The sequence below is a fragment of the Paramacrobiotus metropolitanus genome, unplaced genomic scaffold, assembly GCF_019649055.1.
Source record: "Paramacrobiotus metropolitanus isolate TYO unplaced genomic scaffold, Prichtersi_v1.0 Parri_scaffold0000033, whole genome shotgun sequence".
Lineage (NCBI taxonomy): Eukaryota > Metazoa > Tardigrada > Eutardigrada > Parachela > Macrobiotidae > Paramacrobiotus > Paramacrobiotus metropolitanus.
The window spans coordinates 986,222-1,002,191 of NW_026570253.1; the positions used below are offsets into that span (position 1 = coordinate 986,222).

Sequence of the window (15,970 nt, forward strand, 5' to 3'; positions counted from 1 at the left end):
TACCGCATGACGATTGGCTTTAGAATCTCCGAGTAATTACGATTCAGTTTGCAAACTCATCGTGATACGAAAATGCAATCTCAAACATGCAGAACAAAGCCACATTATGTACAATACTAGTCTACTACGAGTAGATGGCTTGGTAATTGTAAGTAGAACGTGGAGTAGAACGTTGATCTACTAGTACAATTTGCCACTCTTTATTTGAGTTGCTGCATAATGGTTTTTAAATAAGTAATTCATCTGCTTGCTTGCTGTTTTGAGTCTTGTTGTTGCTCCGTCAATTCCGTTTGATGTTTTCGCCTCAAGTAAGCTATCGAACCGATATGCCATTTTTATTCGCGAACTAAGCAGGAAAATACTACAAAAAAACAGGAGCGAGCATTCAAAGCCAGAAAAGCGATTTTGGACGAAACATTTCTATCACAAAAGCCGCCAAGGTCAACATAACTGCAAGTCTGTAACCAAGCTGCACATAATAAGCCAAAACTACCACACAACACAAAGTTATCAGGCCGGCGTCCGTCGCAACCATCCCCGCACTTCTCGGAAAATCAACCTGCTCAAGCACAGCAGCGCCACAATTTGCGCCACAATCAGATAATAAAACACCGACTCCCAGCCTTTAACAGAAATCAGCCCGGCCACCAGCGGCCCAAACGCCGCACCCAAAGAGCCCGTCCCATCGATGATGGCCGTCACAGTGGCCAGCGCCTTATTATTCCCCGTCAGACTGGGGTGCGTGCCGAGATCGGTGGACACCGCCGTGGTAATAAGCGCGTACGGCCCGTTGACCACCAGCCCAGAAAAGAACAGCAGGGCGATTAGCGCCGCACTCGTGGCGCCGTAGATGAACAGCAGATACAGCAGCGGCGCGGCAAAGACGAACATGACACCGCACACGGTGGCGCTCCCGCCAGAGAGATCCGAGATCAATCCCGCCAGGATCCCCCCGACAATTCCGCCCAAGTCGAAGACGGTGGACATGTCGGCGGCCACATCGCTGGTGACATTCACCGCATTGTGAATGTATACCGGCAGCCAGACAAGAAAGGTGTAGGACACGGCCTTAGCGAAGAACAAACAAACAGAGAACTCCACGACACCGGGTATCCGGATGGCATTCAGAAGTGAAATGGGGTGATCATGCTCCTGGGGTACAACGGCCACGTCGATGTCGATCGTGGAGGCGGCCGTAACGGTGCTATAGGCTGCCACTTGGTCATCCTTCTCCACGACATCAGGAGGCGCACCGGGAATTCTGCCAGTGTGATCCGCTGGCGGTAGATCTACATCTTCCGGTCGAACGACCACGAACAAATACGCCAATACCCCTGGATAAACAAAAGAGATTTACTGGCAGGCATCGTGCGTCATACCCAGGCCAATTATCCATGAAAATAGTTCGCATTTACGCCACACTGCATTACATCTGGATGGGAGATAAATACAATTTTCCATCAATTCGTGCGTCGTTCACGGTTAACGGAAGCGCTTTCGGATATGAAAGGGATATTTTTACTCAACGTTTATGGCGTGTGGATATGAATCGACCTTTACGTATCGATACATCTTCCAATCAACAGATGCATGCGGAATTACTACTCTACTGTATCACTATCAGGTGACTACATTGGTTCAAAAGAGCAGGCATCAAAAAAAAAATCGAAGTACATATCCAAATGCTTGTGGATGCGCAAAATCGGCAGAACAGCACAAGTTAATTAATAATGCAGCATTTATTATCCACGTGGAAACGAAAAGATTTAAGGTAAAAATAATAACGGCGAATAAAATAATAATCTAAAAGACTAAAACCAATCATGCTATCATCAACAATTCGTACCTGCACCAGCGACGATCACCCCCGGAACAATAAACGAATATCCCCAATTATCGTTCACCCACACGCCGGCAATCACCGCACCGAGAATGTTCCCCACCGAGGTGTGTGAATTCCAGATGCCAAAAATCAACCCCAACCGTTTTTTCCCGAACCAATTTCCCATCAGCGTAACGACGCTGGGCCATCCTGTTGCCTGGAAGATGCCACCAAATACCTGCACGGCCACGAAATACGAGAAGCTGTGAATCTCCCAGAAATATGCTAGTCCGAAACAGATCGTCCAGAATCCGGCCATAATCATCCCGGAAGCCAGGAAATTCCGCAAATTGGTACGCTCTGCGATATGACCCACCACGAACATCCCAATCGCATAGGCCAACCAATAGGTGAAGTCCAGACTAGAAAAAAGTTCCTGGTAGTTATCCTTGTCAAAGGGAGCCCAGTCGCACCAGGTGCCATTGCGGTTGGGATCGATCACCGGTGGCGGAGGGAGTTCGGAGCAACTACGGTGGAGGACGTTCTTGGCAATTCCCAGGGGACGACGTGAGAGGTGGTATGTGGCGTAGAAGAAGAATGTGAGAACGAGAATGTAGAGACGATACCACACGATCCGGTTCACGACTGTAGGAATGCATAATCTCTGGAAAAAAACCCAAAAGCAACGAATTAAAACCAATCGTAACCTTATATTTCAAGACACAGAATAAGAGCCATCAAAATAAATGACGGAACACTATTAATTTCATGCAGCTGGTTTAACGAGTACGTAATTTCACTTAAAATACTTGCACAATAAAACATTAATTTTACTGTATTAATTTTCCGTTTTTAACTGACCTTGAAACTTTCATATTCCTAAAAGCATCCCATTTTAATAATTCAAATCTTAATTGAAAAACAGCTAGGAGGTCCAGGATGGGTTAAAAAAGTACAGGTAAGCGTAACGGACAAATACATCAAGAAATAACGGCGACCGAAACATAACTGGAAATAACAGCGAAATGGATGACAGAGAAACGTATTATATTATTATGGACAGGACATACCTGGACAATCCGCACTCCCAGTGGGATATTCTTATTCGAGCCCCGCAACATTCTCCAGCGCTCTTTAGAAACTGAGCTTTTCCTGCGTGAATTGAGGAAGGTGGTGGTTTCCGACGGCTCACCGTTGGCATCGTTGATGCTGCTGTCATAATGGCGATCCATTGATATGACGGTGGTGTACGGCGGCTGACTCTTAAACGATGGCCTGAACTTTAGACCACTTTCCGACGATATCTGTGCGGGTGAATACATGAAGATTGTCAAACGGCAGAAGTTTGTCAAGGTGCGATAAAAAACCAGATTACGAGTAAGTGTAAACGATAATGCGTACACATTATCAGTCAAGTTTTTACAATGGTCGCCACGAGGCACGTTTGCAGTCTTTCTGATCACTTCTTACCAACAACCAACTGACCACCACTCACCTGAAATCAATTCTACAAGGTTGAAGAAACCACGTTGCAATTTTCATGAATACATTTTCAGGCCGTCTTTTGATGCGGGAATCGCTGAGATGGTGCCTTCTGCCGACGAAACCACTTCAGAAAAGGAAGTAAGCGCGATTATTTATTGGGCTGATTGGAAACACATCAAGAATACAGATAAATGAATAATATTATAACAGCATGCTACGCAGCTGCGGACTAAGATTATATGAACTATCAGCAGTACAAATGGACAAAAATGGATACAAATGGATTCCACCTCAAATGAATGATAATGAAAAAAGAGAAACAAACAGGAAGCTGAAAAAATCCATTTACCGTGATTTACGTAAGCGCTGCGCATGGTAGGCGTGACGTAAGTAGGCTACAGCCGAAGGGCATAAGCCGAATTTACTTACCTTCCCACTTTTCTGTTTGCAAGCAATTTTCCTACGTAGCTCAGCTCGACACTCGCCGGTGTTTCAGAAACCGGCCCAACAAAAATAGATTCACAAAATCCAGAACTGATGTTGTTATCGAATTTGATTTCTTTGTCGAAACTCGAAACTACGTAGCAGAGCTTTAATTGAACTGTTTTCCTGGGGGTTTCCTTGCAGGGTGATGTTTTGAAAATGCAACATTTTTTAATGCCTTTATATCCTTTAAAGGCTTATCTGCTTGTTTATAACATCTTGCAGTTCTGCGGGTGAGGGTAGTGTTTGGAACTTCGGATTATCATTTTATGCTAGCGTACGCGTAGCATCGCCATCAAGGTGTTTGTCAATTTACAGACTCATCCTCCAGTATTCTATTGTTTTCAGATGGACGGTAATCGGTTTTCAGATGCTCAGTTCATTCCGCTCGGGGAAAGATCTGTACGCATCCGTCAATCCTGCTCTCCAATTTTTCCAGACCCTTGCAGTTGCTGAGGTGCGTAGTTTGCGCTTCTGATTATTCATCATTATGATTATGTAGGTATGTAAGTTTTTCTCGAGTTTGCTGTTTGCTGTATTATTTGCGGTATGATCCTTTTTCCTATTTAATGCCTTTTCGCGGTAATACGCTGTCTTTGCATTTACAATTGTTAATCGTACAGTAATAACTCCATGTAATAAGCAGTAAGCATTAGCGTATTTACCGGGGCATATGCAACCAAATTACGAAAGTTTTGTAATTTGTTCAATAAATCCAACATTGTTAATTTGCATTAGCAGATTGTACATGCAGCTGTGGGCTTTGTTAAGTCCAGTCCATTGCTGACGGGGTTTCAGGTGTTTTCCCGTGTTTTCGTAGTATGGGCCGTGTTGGATTATTCTGTCGAGGTGAGGCTTTAGTCTCGGATGTAAAATCTAACCGCAAGTTACGAAAGTTGCGCATTTCACAAGATAGTTCATCGTATCGAATTTGCACGGTACTTTCAGGCGCGGGACAGCGTGGGATTTCCGATGCTCTTGATCTGCTGGACTTTGGCCGAAATGACGCGCTATGCTTTCTATGCAGCTAACCTAATCAACATGGACGCTCCGGTGTTGACATGGCTGCGCTACACAATGTTCATCGTTTTGTATCCGATCGGCATTACCGTATGTACTGTACCACTTGCCGGTTTTATTTGCTTCTGATTTTGTTGTTGATTCAAAATGTATTAATTCTTATGAGAAAATGGATGCTTAAAAGAATTATATCGCAAACTCAAATGGCTTAATCTTTTTGATAATTATTGTGATGGAGATACTGTAGTATTAGTAAATACTTTTCTAAGTCTGCACCAAACCACAATACAACTATGGGAAAATTCGTTGAGCGTACACGAATTGTTTAGCACCATTTCTTTTGTTTTTATTTACCAAGTATCAGGGATCGTATTTCCTTGTTTTTTTCTGTCCGATGATCTGTCTTTGTTTATAGGGCGAATTGTTAGCGACATGGCAGTCCATGAATAAAATTGTGGAAAAACGCCCATATTGCTACAGCGATAATGCGGTCAATTGGGTGTGGTATGTCTACGTTGGTCTGATGCTGACTTACATACCCGGTAAGGCTGTAATCAGCGAAGAAATGCTATTCTGAACGCGTTTTCTTTTTTAGTGTTTCCTAAATTATATCTGTACATGCTGCATCAGAGGAAAAAGGTCTTGGGACACAGTCGCCCAGCAAAAAGGGAAGGAAAAAAGGTGGAATAATTCCGTGACGCTATCCATGCTATCCAGTATTCTAGACGCAGTTGGTTTTAGTTCCAGTCATTTCAGGTGGCTTTGTGAACCCTGAAATGTTTTTGTAAATAGACTTCGAATGTTTTTGATGAATTTGCAATTCTATTGGATAACTGAATCATGTCTTTCATCAACTGCATTAATTACAATCTGTATTACGAATGGTTTATGTTGCTGTAAGATGTCTGCATTTTCAGAAAAGCAGAAGCTTTGTTCTGACAATGAGTTCGGTAAGAGCAAAGTATTACGTAATAATTAACAGTGAAAATACCAAATAGTACGCTTACTGCTTCCAGTACAAATGCACAAGAAGCGAAACAGACTGTAACAGCAACATGGTACAAACTCATCATTATTCATGGGATAAGATCTTTTTGCAGTCTGTAGTCTGCACTGTCGCACGCATCAGATATAAAACGACGTCAAAGAAATTCCAGATCTGACGTCAGGTCGATAAAAAATATTGAGACACTTGCATTTTCCTGCAAGGATTCTCCCACAGTGCGCAAAATGTACAACGGGTGCTTCACTTCCACTTACAATCATATTAAACAAAGAAAAATATTATCCACATTGTCATCGATAAAAAAGTTTAACCGGAATGAGACCACAATTCTGTTACGGTAAAATCGCGTGTGTTCACCTATTCGGCATATTACTGGATTTTAAACTTTTGGCTGTATTCAGTATTTGCATAAAATTGTTGTTTCCGGTAGGCACTTACTCCGTTACTCGCACTTGTCAGCTGTTCAGGTCGGCTTCCGTTCCGGTTCCGGGTTTTCGCAGCTGCTTGGACTTGTGTCAACTCAATCTCACGGTACGCGACTACAGTACATACCGACATATTTGTGCTTGACTAAATTTTCAAACATTTTTTTAGAGTAGTGAATTTGCGATGCCAGTACTTTTTGATAGAATTTCGAAATTAATCTTAATCATTCTGAGTTGCGATTACTTATAACTATTACAGTATTGTCAGAGAGAAGTTGTTTGTTTTCTGGAGAGATCTTGATGTCCGTGCGTGCGCCTTTTGGTCGAAAATTTGAAGTCGTTGAGTTTTTGGCTTGTTCGTGTGCAGCTCGGTGAAAACACCGTGTGCTTTTTTGTAATTATGGATAGTGTGGACCTGGTTGATCCTTCGGGAATTATCCGCTTTGCTAGGCTTATTCAGCCTTATTGCCAATGTCTATGCATGGATTGCACGTAAAAGTTGTAAAACATACGGTTTTACGGTGACATACCTATCATATATCACAGTACCAGGTGAGCACAGTATAAATACGCATAAAGTTATGAACTAATAGAAAGGGCTACATTTTTCCTCTGAAAATTTCTCGTTTTTAGTCTCCTAATCGTAATGGTCTGAGAAAAATTTGAGCAGGAAAAAATTTTGTGAGCTTGAAGTACTAGATGCATTGCCTAATTTCGTGTTTGATTGCGGATTTAGGCTTTTAGCGATCGATCGTCGTCAATGCTGTGATCAGCGGTGTACATATGAAAATGAAGGGAAAACCAATCGTCGTTTGTTTCCGTGCGGAATAATTTGTTTGCGAATTGTGCTCTAGTGCTATTTATACATGAATTTTCATGGTCAATATTTGAATGCATTTTCGTTGCGAAATTGACTCAGATTGAGCGCGCTTTGTCATGCGACTGATCGCAGGAAGCTCTTCGTGATCCATAAACTAGAAATGTGGGTATAATAATATTATTAATTAGTAATTGTTCGATTTTTCTTTAATCGGTTACGGCATTAGCTGATTTAATCGGTTACGGCATTATTCAAGCAGCAGGTAGATAAAAGAAGTTTATCACAGTAGCGGAGTGTCGCACAAACCTTTACGAATGTGACGTGCGCGGTTCGAGCATTTTGAAGACAGATATTAATCTGGGAAATCGTTTTTCTTGTTTTCTCAGTTATAATGAGTTATTGAATTTTTTGTGCGTACTTTATGGCACCTGCTTTATTTAAATTTTGCTGCTTCGAAAAAACTTAAAAAGTATTATACGAGTCTCGTCTCTTTTTTTTGGGAATGTGCGGGCACTGCTAATGTAGGCAAAAATTTAGTGTCACAGTATTACTTATTTGCTGAGCTGAAATTCTTACCGTAACTGAAGTTTTACGTATTTGCTGAAATTAAATGCTCTCTTTCTTCCCGTCTTATTTTTTTCGAGTTAATAATAACGAATTTGTTTCGAAATCTGTAGCTGCGTTAACATCCTTAATCATGAGTTCTCATGCCAGCTGCACGGTTTATACCGTGGTTTTGCCTGTAGGCTGTAGCTAGTTAATACACTTAAAAATGATGTCAAGCTGGACAAGAAGATCCAAAGCGAAGACATGTTTTAAGAAACTATGATTACTACTTACCAGATCCTACTTACCAGTTAGCAAGAGGAACTACGGATTCATACAAAGTTTATTGGTAATGTTAATTTCTGTTAAAAACCGCCAGTTTACGGATTTTAATTTTTCATAATTTTGAACCGGCGTGATCGAACGTACGGCGATCCTTGTTGCTAGCGTAGAAACACACGCCATACAGTTCCGTCGACCTCTGCATTCGCTGTCTTTGCACCGTGTTCACATAATGCTGAGAAAGCGGTATCGCACTAATCAACATGTGGTGATAGCGGAGTCTATCCAGTGCATTTTATTCTGGCATCAGCGTTTTTTGATAACCTTGTACTGTACTGTGATGTTGATGATTCGCTTGTATGGTATTCATCACTGTTCATAGTACAACAATTGCTGAGCGGAAGCAGTTGCGTGTGCGCATGTATCAAAATCCAGCCTGTTCTCATTGCAGGGGGATCGTAAATAGACGGTATTGTGATGGTAAATTTTGATGAGAAAAGGAACTGAAAGCTGGTAAATGGATCTCTTAATTCAATATCCAACCCTAGCCGCGTGACACATTCCCGCGTTTTCACAGGCTCATCCATTCCCTAAAATCTGCACAACAGGGCATCCAGCAGTATTCCATCTTGATTTGTATCGGGCGCGCGCCGAGTGGGGATTCTGAAATTGCTTTTTACCCGCCTCGGAGGCTCTCGCATTGACGAAGGTTATATATGCTGTGTATGGAGCCGGGGAGGAAAGATTTCCCACAATGTGGTGTTGATTCCGCAGGCCAAGTGGTAATTGAAGTCCAATAGCAAATTATTTTGTCGTCGCTCACCAGACGCTTCCTTGTTGCGGCGACTGTTGGCTGGCTGTCTGGCTGCTCCCTTCCTCACTCGGCTGTCGTGTTGGGGGAAGCTAATTACCATCTCGCCAGATATATATGTTACATGTCCGCAGCGTCATCCCCTGATCAGTATCGCATCGCTCGTTTCCTGGGCTATGGGCGGATTGTGTTACCAGCCGCAGCAGCAGCTTGTACCTCCGCTGACACTGTTCCTTCGCCTGCATCACATTCACATCATACCTACCTTAGGCTGTGCGCGGCAGCATTGCCTGGAAACGTTGTTGCTCTCCCGGCCGGGCAGACTGCTCGTTGAACAGTGAGGACAGAACTCCGTCGAATGTACGAATGCGTGTCCATATCTTATCGAATATTTTTCTTTGATTGTAATTATAGTACTGATAAAAGTGTTCACGGGTGTAGTTTAAGAAAATGGCATGGTTGCAGACTTTTCTATGTTTCCGTTGTTGGGCATTCGTGGACTGATGCGCACAAAGAAGATGAGCGCGGTGATTCCCCGTGGTGGGATTGCGAAGCGGGCTGTGATAATTGGATTAGTCTTCCTGGTGATGCTGTATTTGTCGTCATTCCTCTGGCCGCTCCAGTGTGTCACGGATGATGGCGTACGGCAGGGCTTTGTGATGGATAAGAACAATAAGAAAGTCTACAGTTATGACCACAACATTCCGCTAATATTCGTCGGTGGAATGCCGCGAAGCGGTAAGTTGAGTTGCCGGGTAAAATTGGGGCGTGTGAAGATGGTCATATCGTTTATGCGTTTGACAGTCACGTTTCTCAACTGGATCGCTATTAAATGTCCTAAATATACTACTGTACATGCATAGATGGCTGCTTTTTCTTTAATAATGGCTGCAATTTTACTTGAGTCAACTTGACGATATGGTGATGACGTTTTGTGAGGGAATTTTCGTTATGCACTCGTTAAAAATCATGCCAAAATGGCTGTAATGCTTTAACAATTTTGGTGACGTACAGCCTTTTATTACAGTCATGTTATGCGCTTTTATCAGAAGTGCCGATTTTGGTTAATTGTACACGAAAAAGGCGTTCAAGTGCGGAAGGCCATACACAATGCCCTCTCAAACTTTTCTGGACGAGTGCTAGGGAAATTCAATTTCATGAGCGGAATGGGCACGTTTTCAAACTACTGTTAGTTTCACATATGCGTGCGTGTACTTCGTGCAGTTATTCAGATGCATCGTTGGTTAAGTTTTGTATCGCTGTCACTTCCGATTGTTTTCAACATTTTCTTTCTTTTCATTTAAGTACTTTTGCAGTTGAATTTTGCCGCGATTTGCAGCGTACAGTGTTCACAAAAAACGAATGCTGAGTTTCCGCATGTGTGTGCTGCTAACTTCTTTCGTAAAAACGATTCGATAGTATCGTTATTTTACGCAGGGGAGTAGAGCGAACACAATGAAGGTATTTTGTGTTAATCTACCGCTGCTTTTAGTCTGCCGTATATTTTTTTCTCAACAAAATTCTTACTACACAACCATTTTCTTTCCGTACTGGTTTACGTTTACGTAATAAATACATAATGATAAATATTACAGATCGTTCATCCGCGCATAAAGGTTGTCGGACTTTCGAACTGCACTACTGCCTTCTGAAGTCGGCCTTGCAATTTCACAATCGGACACCTTTTACTATCCAGTTATACAGCGAACAGCTAGCGTTACTTAAACATTCGGAAGCACTATCAATAAACACTGGTTGAATTGCGGCTGACTTGTGAGTTACAGAGTTCCAACACTTAACTCTACGAACTTTTCTAATTAATACGTTTGATTATCCAGAACCGCAAACGCATTGTAGCAATGTAGACACTTTACAGTGTGAGAGGGTTTATGCGCTTTTAGTGACATAGCGAAATTTTTATTGAATGATAAATTTGAAAATACTTTGATGCTTATCCAACGTACATGATTGTAGATAGAAAATGTTCCCCATGAAAAAAAAATCGAATTCGAGTACATGGAGGTATATGGTCTTATTGTATCTGATAACATTTACTGTGATTAGAACGTATTCAGAGAATCACAAATGGATGTAACATTATTAAGCTTTCCTGCACTTACACTCTTAATTTGGGATAAGCCCATTGAGCATTAAATAAGGCTCGCATTCAGGCGTATCCCTAATCCTGTCTATATGGTAATTTCGCAGCTTTTCTTTCACGCCTGCCCTATTGATTCACCCTTTCCCCCGCTTAGTGAACAGCGAGTGAATTGAGATTAAAAAGCTCTTGGCATGTTTTGCATAAATATTTGACGTGTGATTTTGCCTGCCGGGCACAGGAACGACACTCATGCGCGCCATGCTGGACGCCCATCCCATGGTCCGCTGCGGTGAAGAGACCCGGGTGATTCCCCGCTTGCTAGCCCTCCGGCAGATGTGGCTTAAATCGGAAAAGGAATTGCGTCGGCTGAACAGTGCCGGTGTGACCGCGGACGTGATCAATCCGGCCTTTGCCGCTTTCATACTGGAGGTAAAAACTTGCAGAAACCTGGCCATGGTGTGTGTAGTCATAACAAATGTTATTTTGCCGTTCTTTCCAAGTGTTGACACTGTGCACAGTGTATGTAAAGTGTTTTTACCTTACTTTGTGTGGTAATGTTTGCGCATATATATTGAATGTACGCGAGGTCTAACAAATAGAAAGATACAGTCGTGTTATAATATTTTATCGATTAACCGTTTTCTCGGTGTGTCCAGATGGTTAATCGCTCTGCATGTTCCCATTTAAGTAGTGTGTATGTGCGGTAGCGGAAAAATAAGAGTTGTTGAAGGAAAAATGCCCCCATCACAGCACTTGGTGCGCCGAGGGCATGTAAGCGTATTGATTTTCGTTTTGTGATCGGAAATTATATATCTTCAACTTGGGTTGGTTTTGTCGGACGCGGGTGTGTTTTTTGCTCTCCCCCTTTGGTAGCTGGCTGGATTAAAACGCGCGTTTTATGGGTCTTTTGTGCTGTGTTAGGTTATTGTGCGGCATGGGGAGCCGGCTGAACGGTTCTGCAATAAGGATCCTTTTACGATGAAGAGCGCCGGCTATTTGTCGGAATTATTCCCGCATGCCAAATTCCTCTTTATGGTGCGGGACGGACGGGCCACGGTGCACTCAATCATAACCCGCAAAGTCACCATCACGGGATTCAAATTGGATAGTTACCGGTTAGCGACCAAATTAGCTTAATGTTTATGCCGTCCGTACAAAGTATCGCGTATCGTGAACGTAGCAAGCACCAGATGAAAGACCCTGGAGAAAGCCAAAAAGAAGGAAATTCTCTCAAATTTAAAACTTGCAGTAATGACATCCTATAGACAGCTACTTAATTTGGACTTGGTTACTCTGAAAAGATGCGTTCCACAATGACAGAAAATTTACCCCTAGGCCCTACGTAGTGAACAATAAGCAACGGACGGCGTTTTACTCAGTATTAGTGGTAATGAGCACCGCTCACTGGACGCAACTTAATCCCAGTTTGCATTTGCAATGACCGCGTCACCGTTTGCGGATCAATGTTTTTTTCAGTGGCTTGGAGAATTTTTGGCAGTTGCTGCTATTTGACTGTGACTTTGCTAAAAAGTTTAGAAAGACTCGCGCGCGTCGTAATTGGCGCGAGTCGTTCAGCTTATTTTCTGTTTCAAGTGCTTATATAAATAAAATATTATTTTCGTTAATCTTGTTTTTGTAGCATTTTTGGATTTTAGTCTTGTCTTGACTGACGAGTAAACAGATATATTACAACATCGGACCTATGCATTGCGTGCAATATAGTATTCGTATTCGTGAATGCGTATAAGTTTCCAAGTACAATACCATAAAGAATTTTTAAACCGTTCAATTGCAGGACATGGTTGCGTTTGTTTTATATCTGTACTACGCATATACAAGTATTGATGATATTTGTGTTTGGTTTTAGGGAATGCTTACAGAAGTGGAACTCCGCAATGGAGAATATGTTTGCTCAATGTCGACAAGTCGGTCCAGATCGTTGCATGCTGGTCTACTATGAACAGCTGGTTTTACATCCTAAAGTGTGGATGGAAAGGATTACAAAGTTTCTGGATCTGCCGTGGAGTGATGTTGTTCTGCATCATGAAGATCTTATCGGCAAACCGGGTGGAGTGGCTATATCCAAGTGAGTTAATCCTGATGACCGGGTGGTGACTAAATCCGTTTTTCGTCATGGCCTTGCCGCTTTATTACAAATGCAGTAGTTTAATGCCCATCAGATATACTAGATTTCAAAAATACAATAATTATGTTCAGTTTTACTTTATTCCTCCAAATAGTAGTGTCATTACCCATTAAGATAGTGTGAGCCGTCTCACAAGCCCAAAGGGTCTTGCAAATTGGAGGCTAGAACTAGAAGTACCACTACGACCTTGCTGTTTTGGGTATTCGACTAGTGCTAAGTTCCGGGAGCTTTTAATTAGTGAACATAGATTTTTTAATGAGTGTGACTTCTTTGTTTGACGATATTGCGTCTCTTGTGTTCATAGTTTCACAAGCCACCCTTTGTTGGTAGCCTAATGGTGGGCTTGTTTTTTTGTTTTTTTATGCTTTCGGTTCGATTACAGTAATTGCGGTATATTTAAATATCAAAATTGTTTTTTGCAAATTTACGTTTTGTGGCGATCTTTGTAGGAATTCATACTTGTACAGTACAGTTTTCTGTGTTAAAAGTTGAAGATATCCGATCTTGAATCGTGTAACGCTCCTTCTCAAGAGTTTTAGAGATGTAACGATGTCGTTTCCGTTCCTTTGCACAAGTATTCTTGTAACCGCATTAGCCAGTTTAAAAACGGATCGCTTAATTTGCAGTGTGGAGAGATCAACGGATCAAGTGATAAAGCCGATCAATATCGATGCTCTGGGCAAATGGGTCGGCAGTATCCCCCAGGATGTGCTGGATGATATGGCCAACCTGGCGCCTATGCTCCAGCGACTGGGCTATGATCCCTACACCAACGAAGCCAATTACGGGACACCGGATGGCTTTGTCCTCAACAATACTCATCTCGTCCATACGCAGCAGAATCACTGGCTGGAGAAGGCTAAATCCGTTGTGGCGCCGGATTCGGAAGCCGGGAAGATGCTTTTGGAGCTGGCCGCGAAGGATACCGTCATGGATCCACTGCGCGACGACAGCCAGAATCGGGATGACGAGGATAATGCGGCGGCTGGTGGCAACTGATGCATGTGCCCTTGCATTATCAGTGCAGCGCGGAGCAGACAACCAGGTGTTAATGGTGGTGGCTGGGGAAATTGTGATATAGAGAACGATGCATTCTGCCGGTGATTGTTTTCTTTTTGTATTTTCACGAAAACGTTCGATTTTTAAGGCAATGAATCTTGTCACCTTTAATTGGGTTCTTGTTTTTTTAATGTACGGTTACCCTTTCACATTAACAGAAGTCAGAAGATGTGTACATTTTCGACGTGTCCAAACTCCAAAGAAACTCAGATAAAAGCTACAAAGTTTGACGACGTTTTTGACTGTTGTGCTTTTACGGGGTGCAAGTACTTACGTACATCGGATCATTTGAGTATTTTTCTTCTGGTATTACACTAGTAACACTACCCTACTTATTTATCGCTAACTTTCTACATGCTTGCCAGACTGAATCAGTACAGTACTGTACTTATCTGCCTGTTCTGAAAGTGACGGGAAACCTACACAGGCAAACGTTACAGAAGAAATGGCGGGTTAACATTGCTGCGATTAGTGTGATACCAAGTACTTACTATAGTGTGAGCAAGTACTTACTATAGTTACTAGCTATAGTAAGTTCGTGGTGATACCTATAAAGTAAGGCCTTTTTCAGATTTTTTTTCCGTTGATATTCCCGTTCCGCATCACTGAAGGCGAAAGTTGGACAGATATGCCAGGCGTGTCGCAGTACGCACCAGCATTACTACTGGGCACTGGCTGCATAATAAATTTAATAATTGCAACGTATATAGCTCATATTAGTATTGTACTGTACTTAAAAAAAACCTTTATTGGTTTAGTTAGCAATTTAGCAGGCAGAGTTATAAGCATCACATTAGGAAACATTATAAAACGAAGTAAACAGCATTAAGAATTTATTTAAGACCATCAGAACATGGAACGGTGACAACCGCCGACGTTGCGGACACCACATTTCCCCGCTGTATTTCAGACGGTGCATCGAAAACTCGTAAGAGCATCTTTCAGCATCCTTTAACCGCATGTCCAGTTCGCGTAAAAAACTTAAAAAATGCTTGGCCGACACTGAAAATCTCAAAAGCTAAATGAATAAAATCGTACTCGTTAGCTAGGTATTCTTACTTTCAGAACCTTTTCTTCTTCCGCTCTCCGGCCGTTACTTTAACTGCTTTTCCGGCCTTGGTACTGCTACTGATGACATTAGATAAGGCAATTTTGTCCACGTATATGACAAGCCAGTCGTAGTCCGTTTCTCGTTTCTCCATGGTTCCACCAGGTCGACGGCCATGGAATATGCGAGAAGCGAAGGTGGCCAGTTGCCACGCTGCACGATAAAACAGTCCGAAAGGTGACTGCCCATGCCCATGAAGTAAGGGAAACCGAAAATTTGTGAAAAGGTCACGGTGGTCCCAAGCTGTTCCTCACCCGAAAGCGGAAACCATATGCAAATTGAACGATATAGATTACAGATTGTAAGCAAAAGGCTTAAACATGAGAAAAAGGCTGACGCAAGCTTTAACAAGACCGAATTCTATAAAATGTAACTATACGCCGGTAAAACGGACAGAACTTCATAACGCAATGAAACCATGAACGATTAAACTGGATAAGTACAGTAGTCTTATCGGTCCGACCGATAAGCGGTATTACAGTATATGTACGACCGATTCGGTCGTACATATACTTACTGTAATACCGCTACAATCAGGGATATGGCTGAACTCTCTACCTGTGCCTTCACTAGCTTGGAACGTTGATGTCGGATGAGAGCTTTTATGTAGCGACTGGACTACGAACCGGTGCGCTAATCTGTAGTAGTACATAGTTCTCCAACGTACATCTGCGTACTGACAGTCGTTTGCCTGTGGACGAATTTTGCGACCATGGACTTTCGTGCAAAAAGAGCGCGGGACGCTTCGTCCGACAATCATTGAACGAAGTGATTCGGAGAAGCTAGTCACCGCTAACACACCGGTTGCAACCCCGAGAGACCAAGATTTAATCTGAACGAGGACAACCTGCCTTCG

The 15,970-nt window shown here is 42.5% G+C and overlaps 3 protein-coding genes and 1 long non-coding RNA gene across 12 annotated transcripts; 2 read left to right on the forward strand and 2 right to left on the reverse strand.

The window, feature by feature from the left end:
* Nucleotides 1–321: 321 nt before the first annotated feature.
* On the reverse strand, nt 322–3,618 carry LOC129589194 (glucose-6-phosphate exchanger SLC37A2-like). 2 transcript variants are annotated; one of them, XM_055483774.1, is made up of 4 exons: nt 3,318–3,618; nt 2,893–3,126; nt 1,847–2,486; nt 322–1,334 (listed from the first exon to the last, which is right to left on the reverse strand). In XM_055483774.1, the coding sequence occupies exons 2-4, from the start codon at nt 3,052–3,054 to the stop codon at nt 511–513; spliced, it is 1,626 nt and encodes a 541-aa protein (XP_055339749.1). In that variant the 5' UTR covers nt 3,055–3,126; nt 3,318–3,618; the 3' UTR covers nt 322–510. The 2 variants fall into 2 exon arrangements, with proteins under 2 accessions (XP_055339749.1, XP_055339748.1); XM_055483773.1 differs by lacking the exon at nt 3,318–3,618 and having other exon boundaries at nt 2,893–3,265.
* Nucleotides 3,235–5,731, forward strand: LOC129589197 (very-long-chain (3R)-3-hydroxyacyl-CoA dehydratase hpo-8-like). 3 transcript variants are annotated; one of them, XM_055483784.1, is made up of 6 exons: nt 3,235–3,666; nt 4,139–4,247; nt 4,532–4,639; nt 4,739–4,900; nt 5,226–5,352; nt 5,406–5,731. In XM_055483784.1, the coding sequence occupies exons 2-6, from the start codon at nt 4,161–4,163 to the stop codon at nt 5,498–5,500; spliced, it is 579 nt and encodes a 192-aa protein (XP_055339759.1). In that variant the 5' UTR covers nt 3,235–3,666; nt 4,139–4,160; the 3' UTR covers nt 5,501–5,731. The 3 variants fall into 3 exon arrangements, with proteins under 3 accessions (XP_055339759.1, XP_055339758.1, XP_055339757.1); XM_055483783.1 differs by lacking the exon at nt 3,235–3,666 and adding an exon at nt 3,703–4,067; XM_055483782.1 differs by lacking the exon at nt 3,235–3,666 and adding an exon at nt 3,709–4,023.
* A 322-nt stretch (nt 5,732–6,053) lies between these two features.
* LOC129589196 (protein-tyrosine sulfotransferase 2-like) lies at nt 6,054–14,236 on the forward strand. 6 transcript variants are annotated; one of them, XM_055483776.1, is made up of 9 exons: nt 6,054–6,153; nt 6,247–6,347; nt 8,341–8,402; nt 8,467–9,060; nt 9,166–9,438; nt 11,040–11,230; nt 11,723–11,916; nt 12,669–12,887; nt 13,574–14,236. In XM_055483776.1, exons 5-9 carry the CDS (start codon nt 9,174–9,176, stop codon nt 13,944–13,946), a joined length of 1,242 nt encoding a protein of 413 aa, XP_055339751.1. In that variant the 5' UTR covers nt 6,054–6,153; nt 6,247–6,347; nt 8,341–8,402; nt 8,467–9,060; nt 9,166–9,173; the 3' UTR covers nt 13,947–14,236. The 6 variants fall into 6 exon arrangements, with proteins under 6 accessions (XP_055339751.1, XP_055339752.1, XP_055339754.1 ...); XM_055483777.1 differs by lacking the exons at nt 6,054–6,153; nt 6,247–6,347 and adding exons at nt 6,357–6,793; nt 6,978–7,223; XM_055483779.1 differs by lacking the exons at nt 6,054–6,153; nt 6,247–6,347 and adding exons at nt 6,357–6,793; nt 6,978–7,223 and having other exon boundaries at nt 8,341–9,060.
* Nucleotides 14,237–14,682: 446 nt separating this feature from the next.
* On the reverse strand, nt 14,683–15,693 carry LOC129589123 (uncharacterized). The gene is made up of 2 exons (XR_008690571.1): nt 15,066–15,693; nt 14,683–15,008 (listed from the first exon to the last, which is right to left on the reverse strand). It is a non-coding gene; the product is annotated as an uncharacterized LOC129589123 (long non-coding RNA).
* Nucleotides 15,694–15,970: the final 277 nt, after the last annotated feature.

What these genes read in the sequence shown, in the direction of transcription:
- LOC129589197 (XM_055483782.1), top strand. Translation starts at nt 3,950, where the DNA reads ATGCAACATTTTTTAATGCCTTTATATCCTTTAAAGGCTTATCTGCTT. An exon ending in AACATCTTGCAGTTCTGCGG is followed by an intron (nt 4,024 to 4,138) that starts GTGAGGGTAGTG and finishes TATTGTTTTCAG; the next exon opens with ATGGACGGTAATCGGTTTTC. An exon ending in TGTATCCGATCGGCATTACC is followed by an intron (nt 4,901 to 5,225) that starts GTATGTACTGTA and finishes CTTTGTTTATAG; the next exon opens with GGCGAATTGTTAGCGACATG.
- LOC129589196 (XM_055483776.1), top strand. Translation starts at nt 9,174, where the DNA reads ATGTTTCCGTTGTTGGGCATTCGTGGACTGATGCGCACAAAGAAGATG. An exon ending in CGGTGGAATGCCGCGAAGCG is followed by an intron (nt 9,439 to 11,039) that starts GTAAGTTGAGTT and finishes TGCCGGGCACAG; the next exon opens with GAACGACACTCATGCGCGCC. An exon ending in TTCAAATTGGATAGTTACCG is followed by an intron (nt 11,917 to 12,668) that starts GTTAGCGACCAA and finishes GTTTGGTTTTAG; the next exon opens with GGAATGCTTACAGAAGTGGA.
- LOC129589194 (XM_055483773.1), bottom strand. Translation starts at nt 3,144, where the DNA reads ATGTATTCACCCGCACAGATATCGTCGGAAAGTGGTCTAAAGTTCAGG. An exon ending in TGGGAGTGCGGATTGTCCAG is followed by an intron (nt 2,487 to 2,892) that starts GTATGTCCTGTC and finishes GTTTTTTTCCAG; the next exon opens with AGATTATGCATTCCTACAGT. An exon ending in GGTGATCGTCGCTGGTGCAG is followed by an intron (nt 1,335 to 1,846) that starts GTACGAATTGTT and finishes TTGTTTATCCAG; the next exon opens with GGGTATTGGCGTATTTGTTC.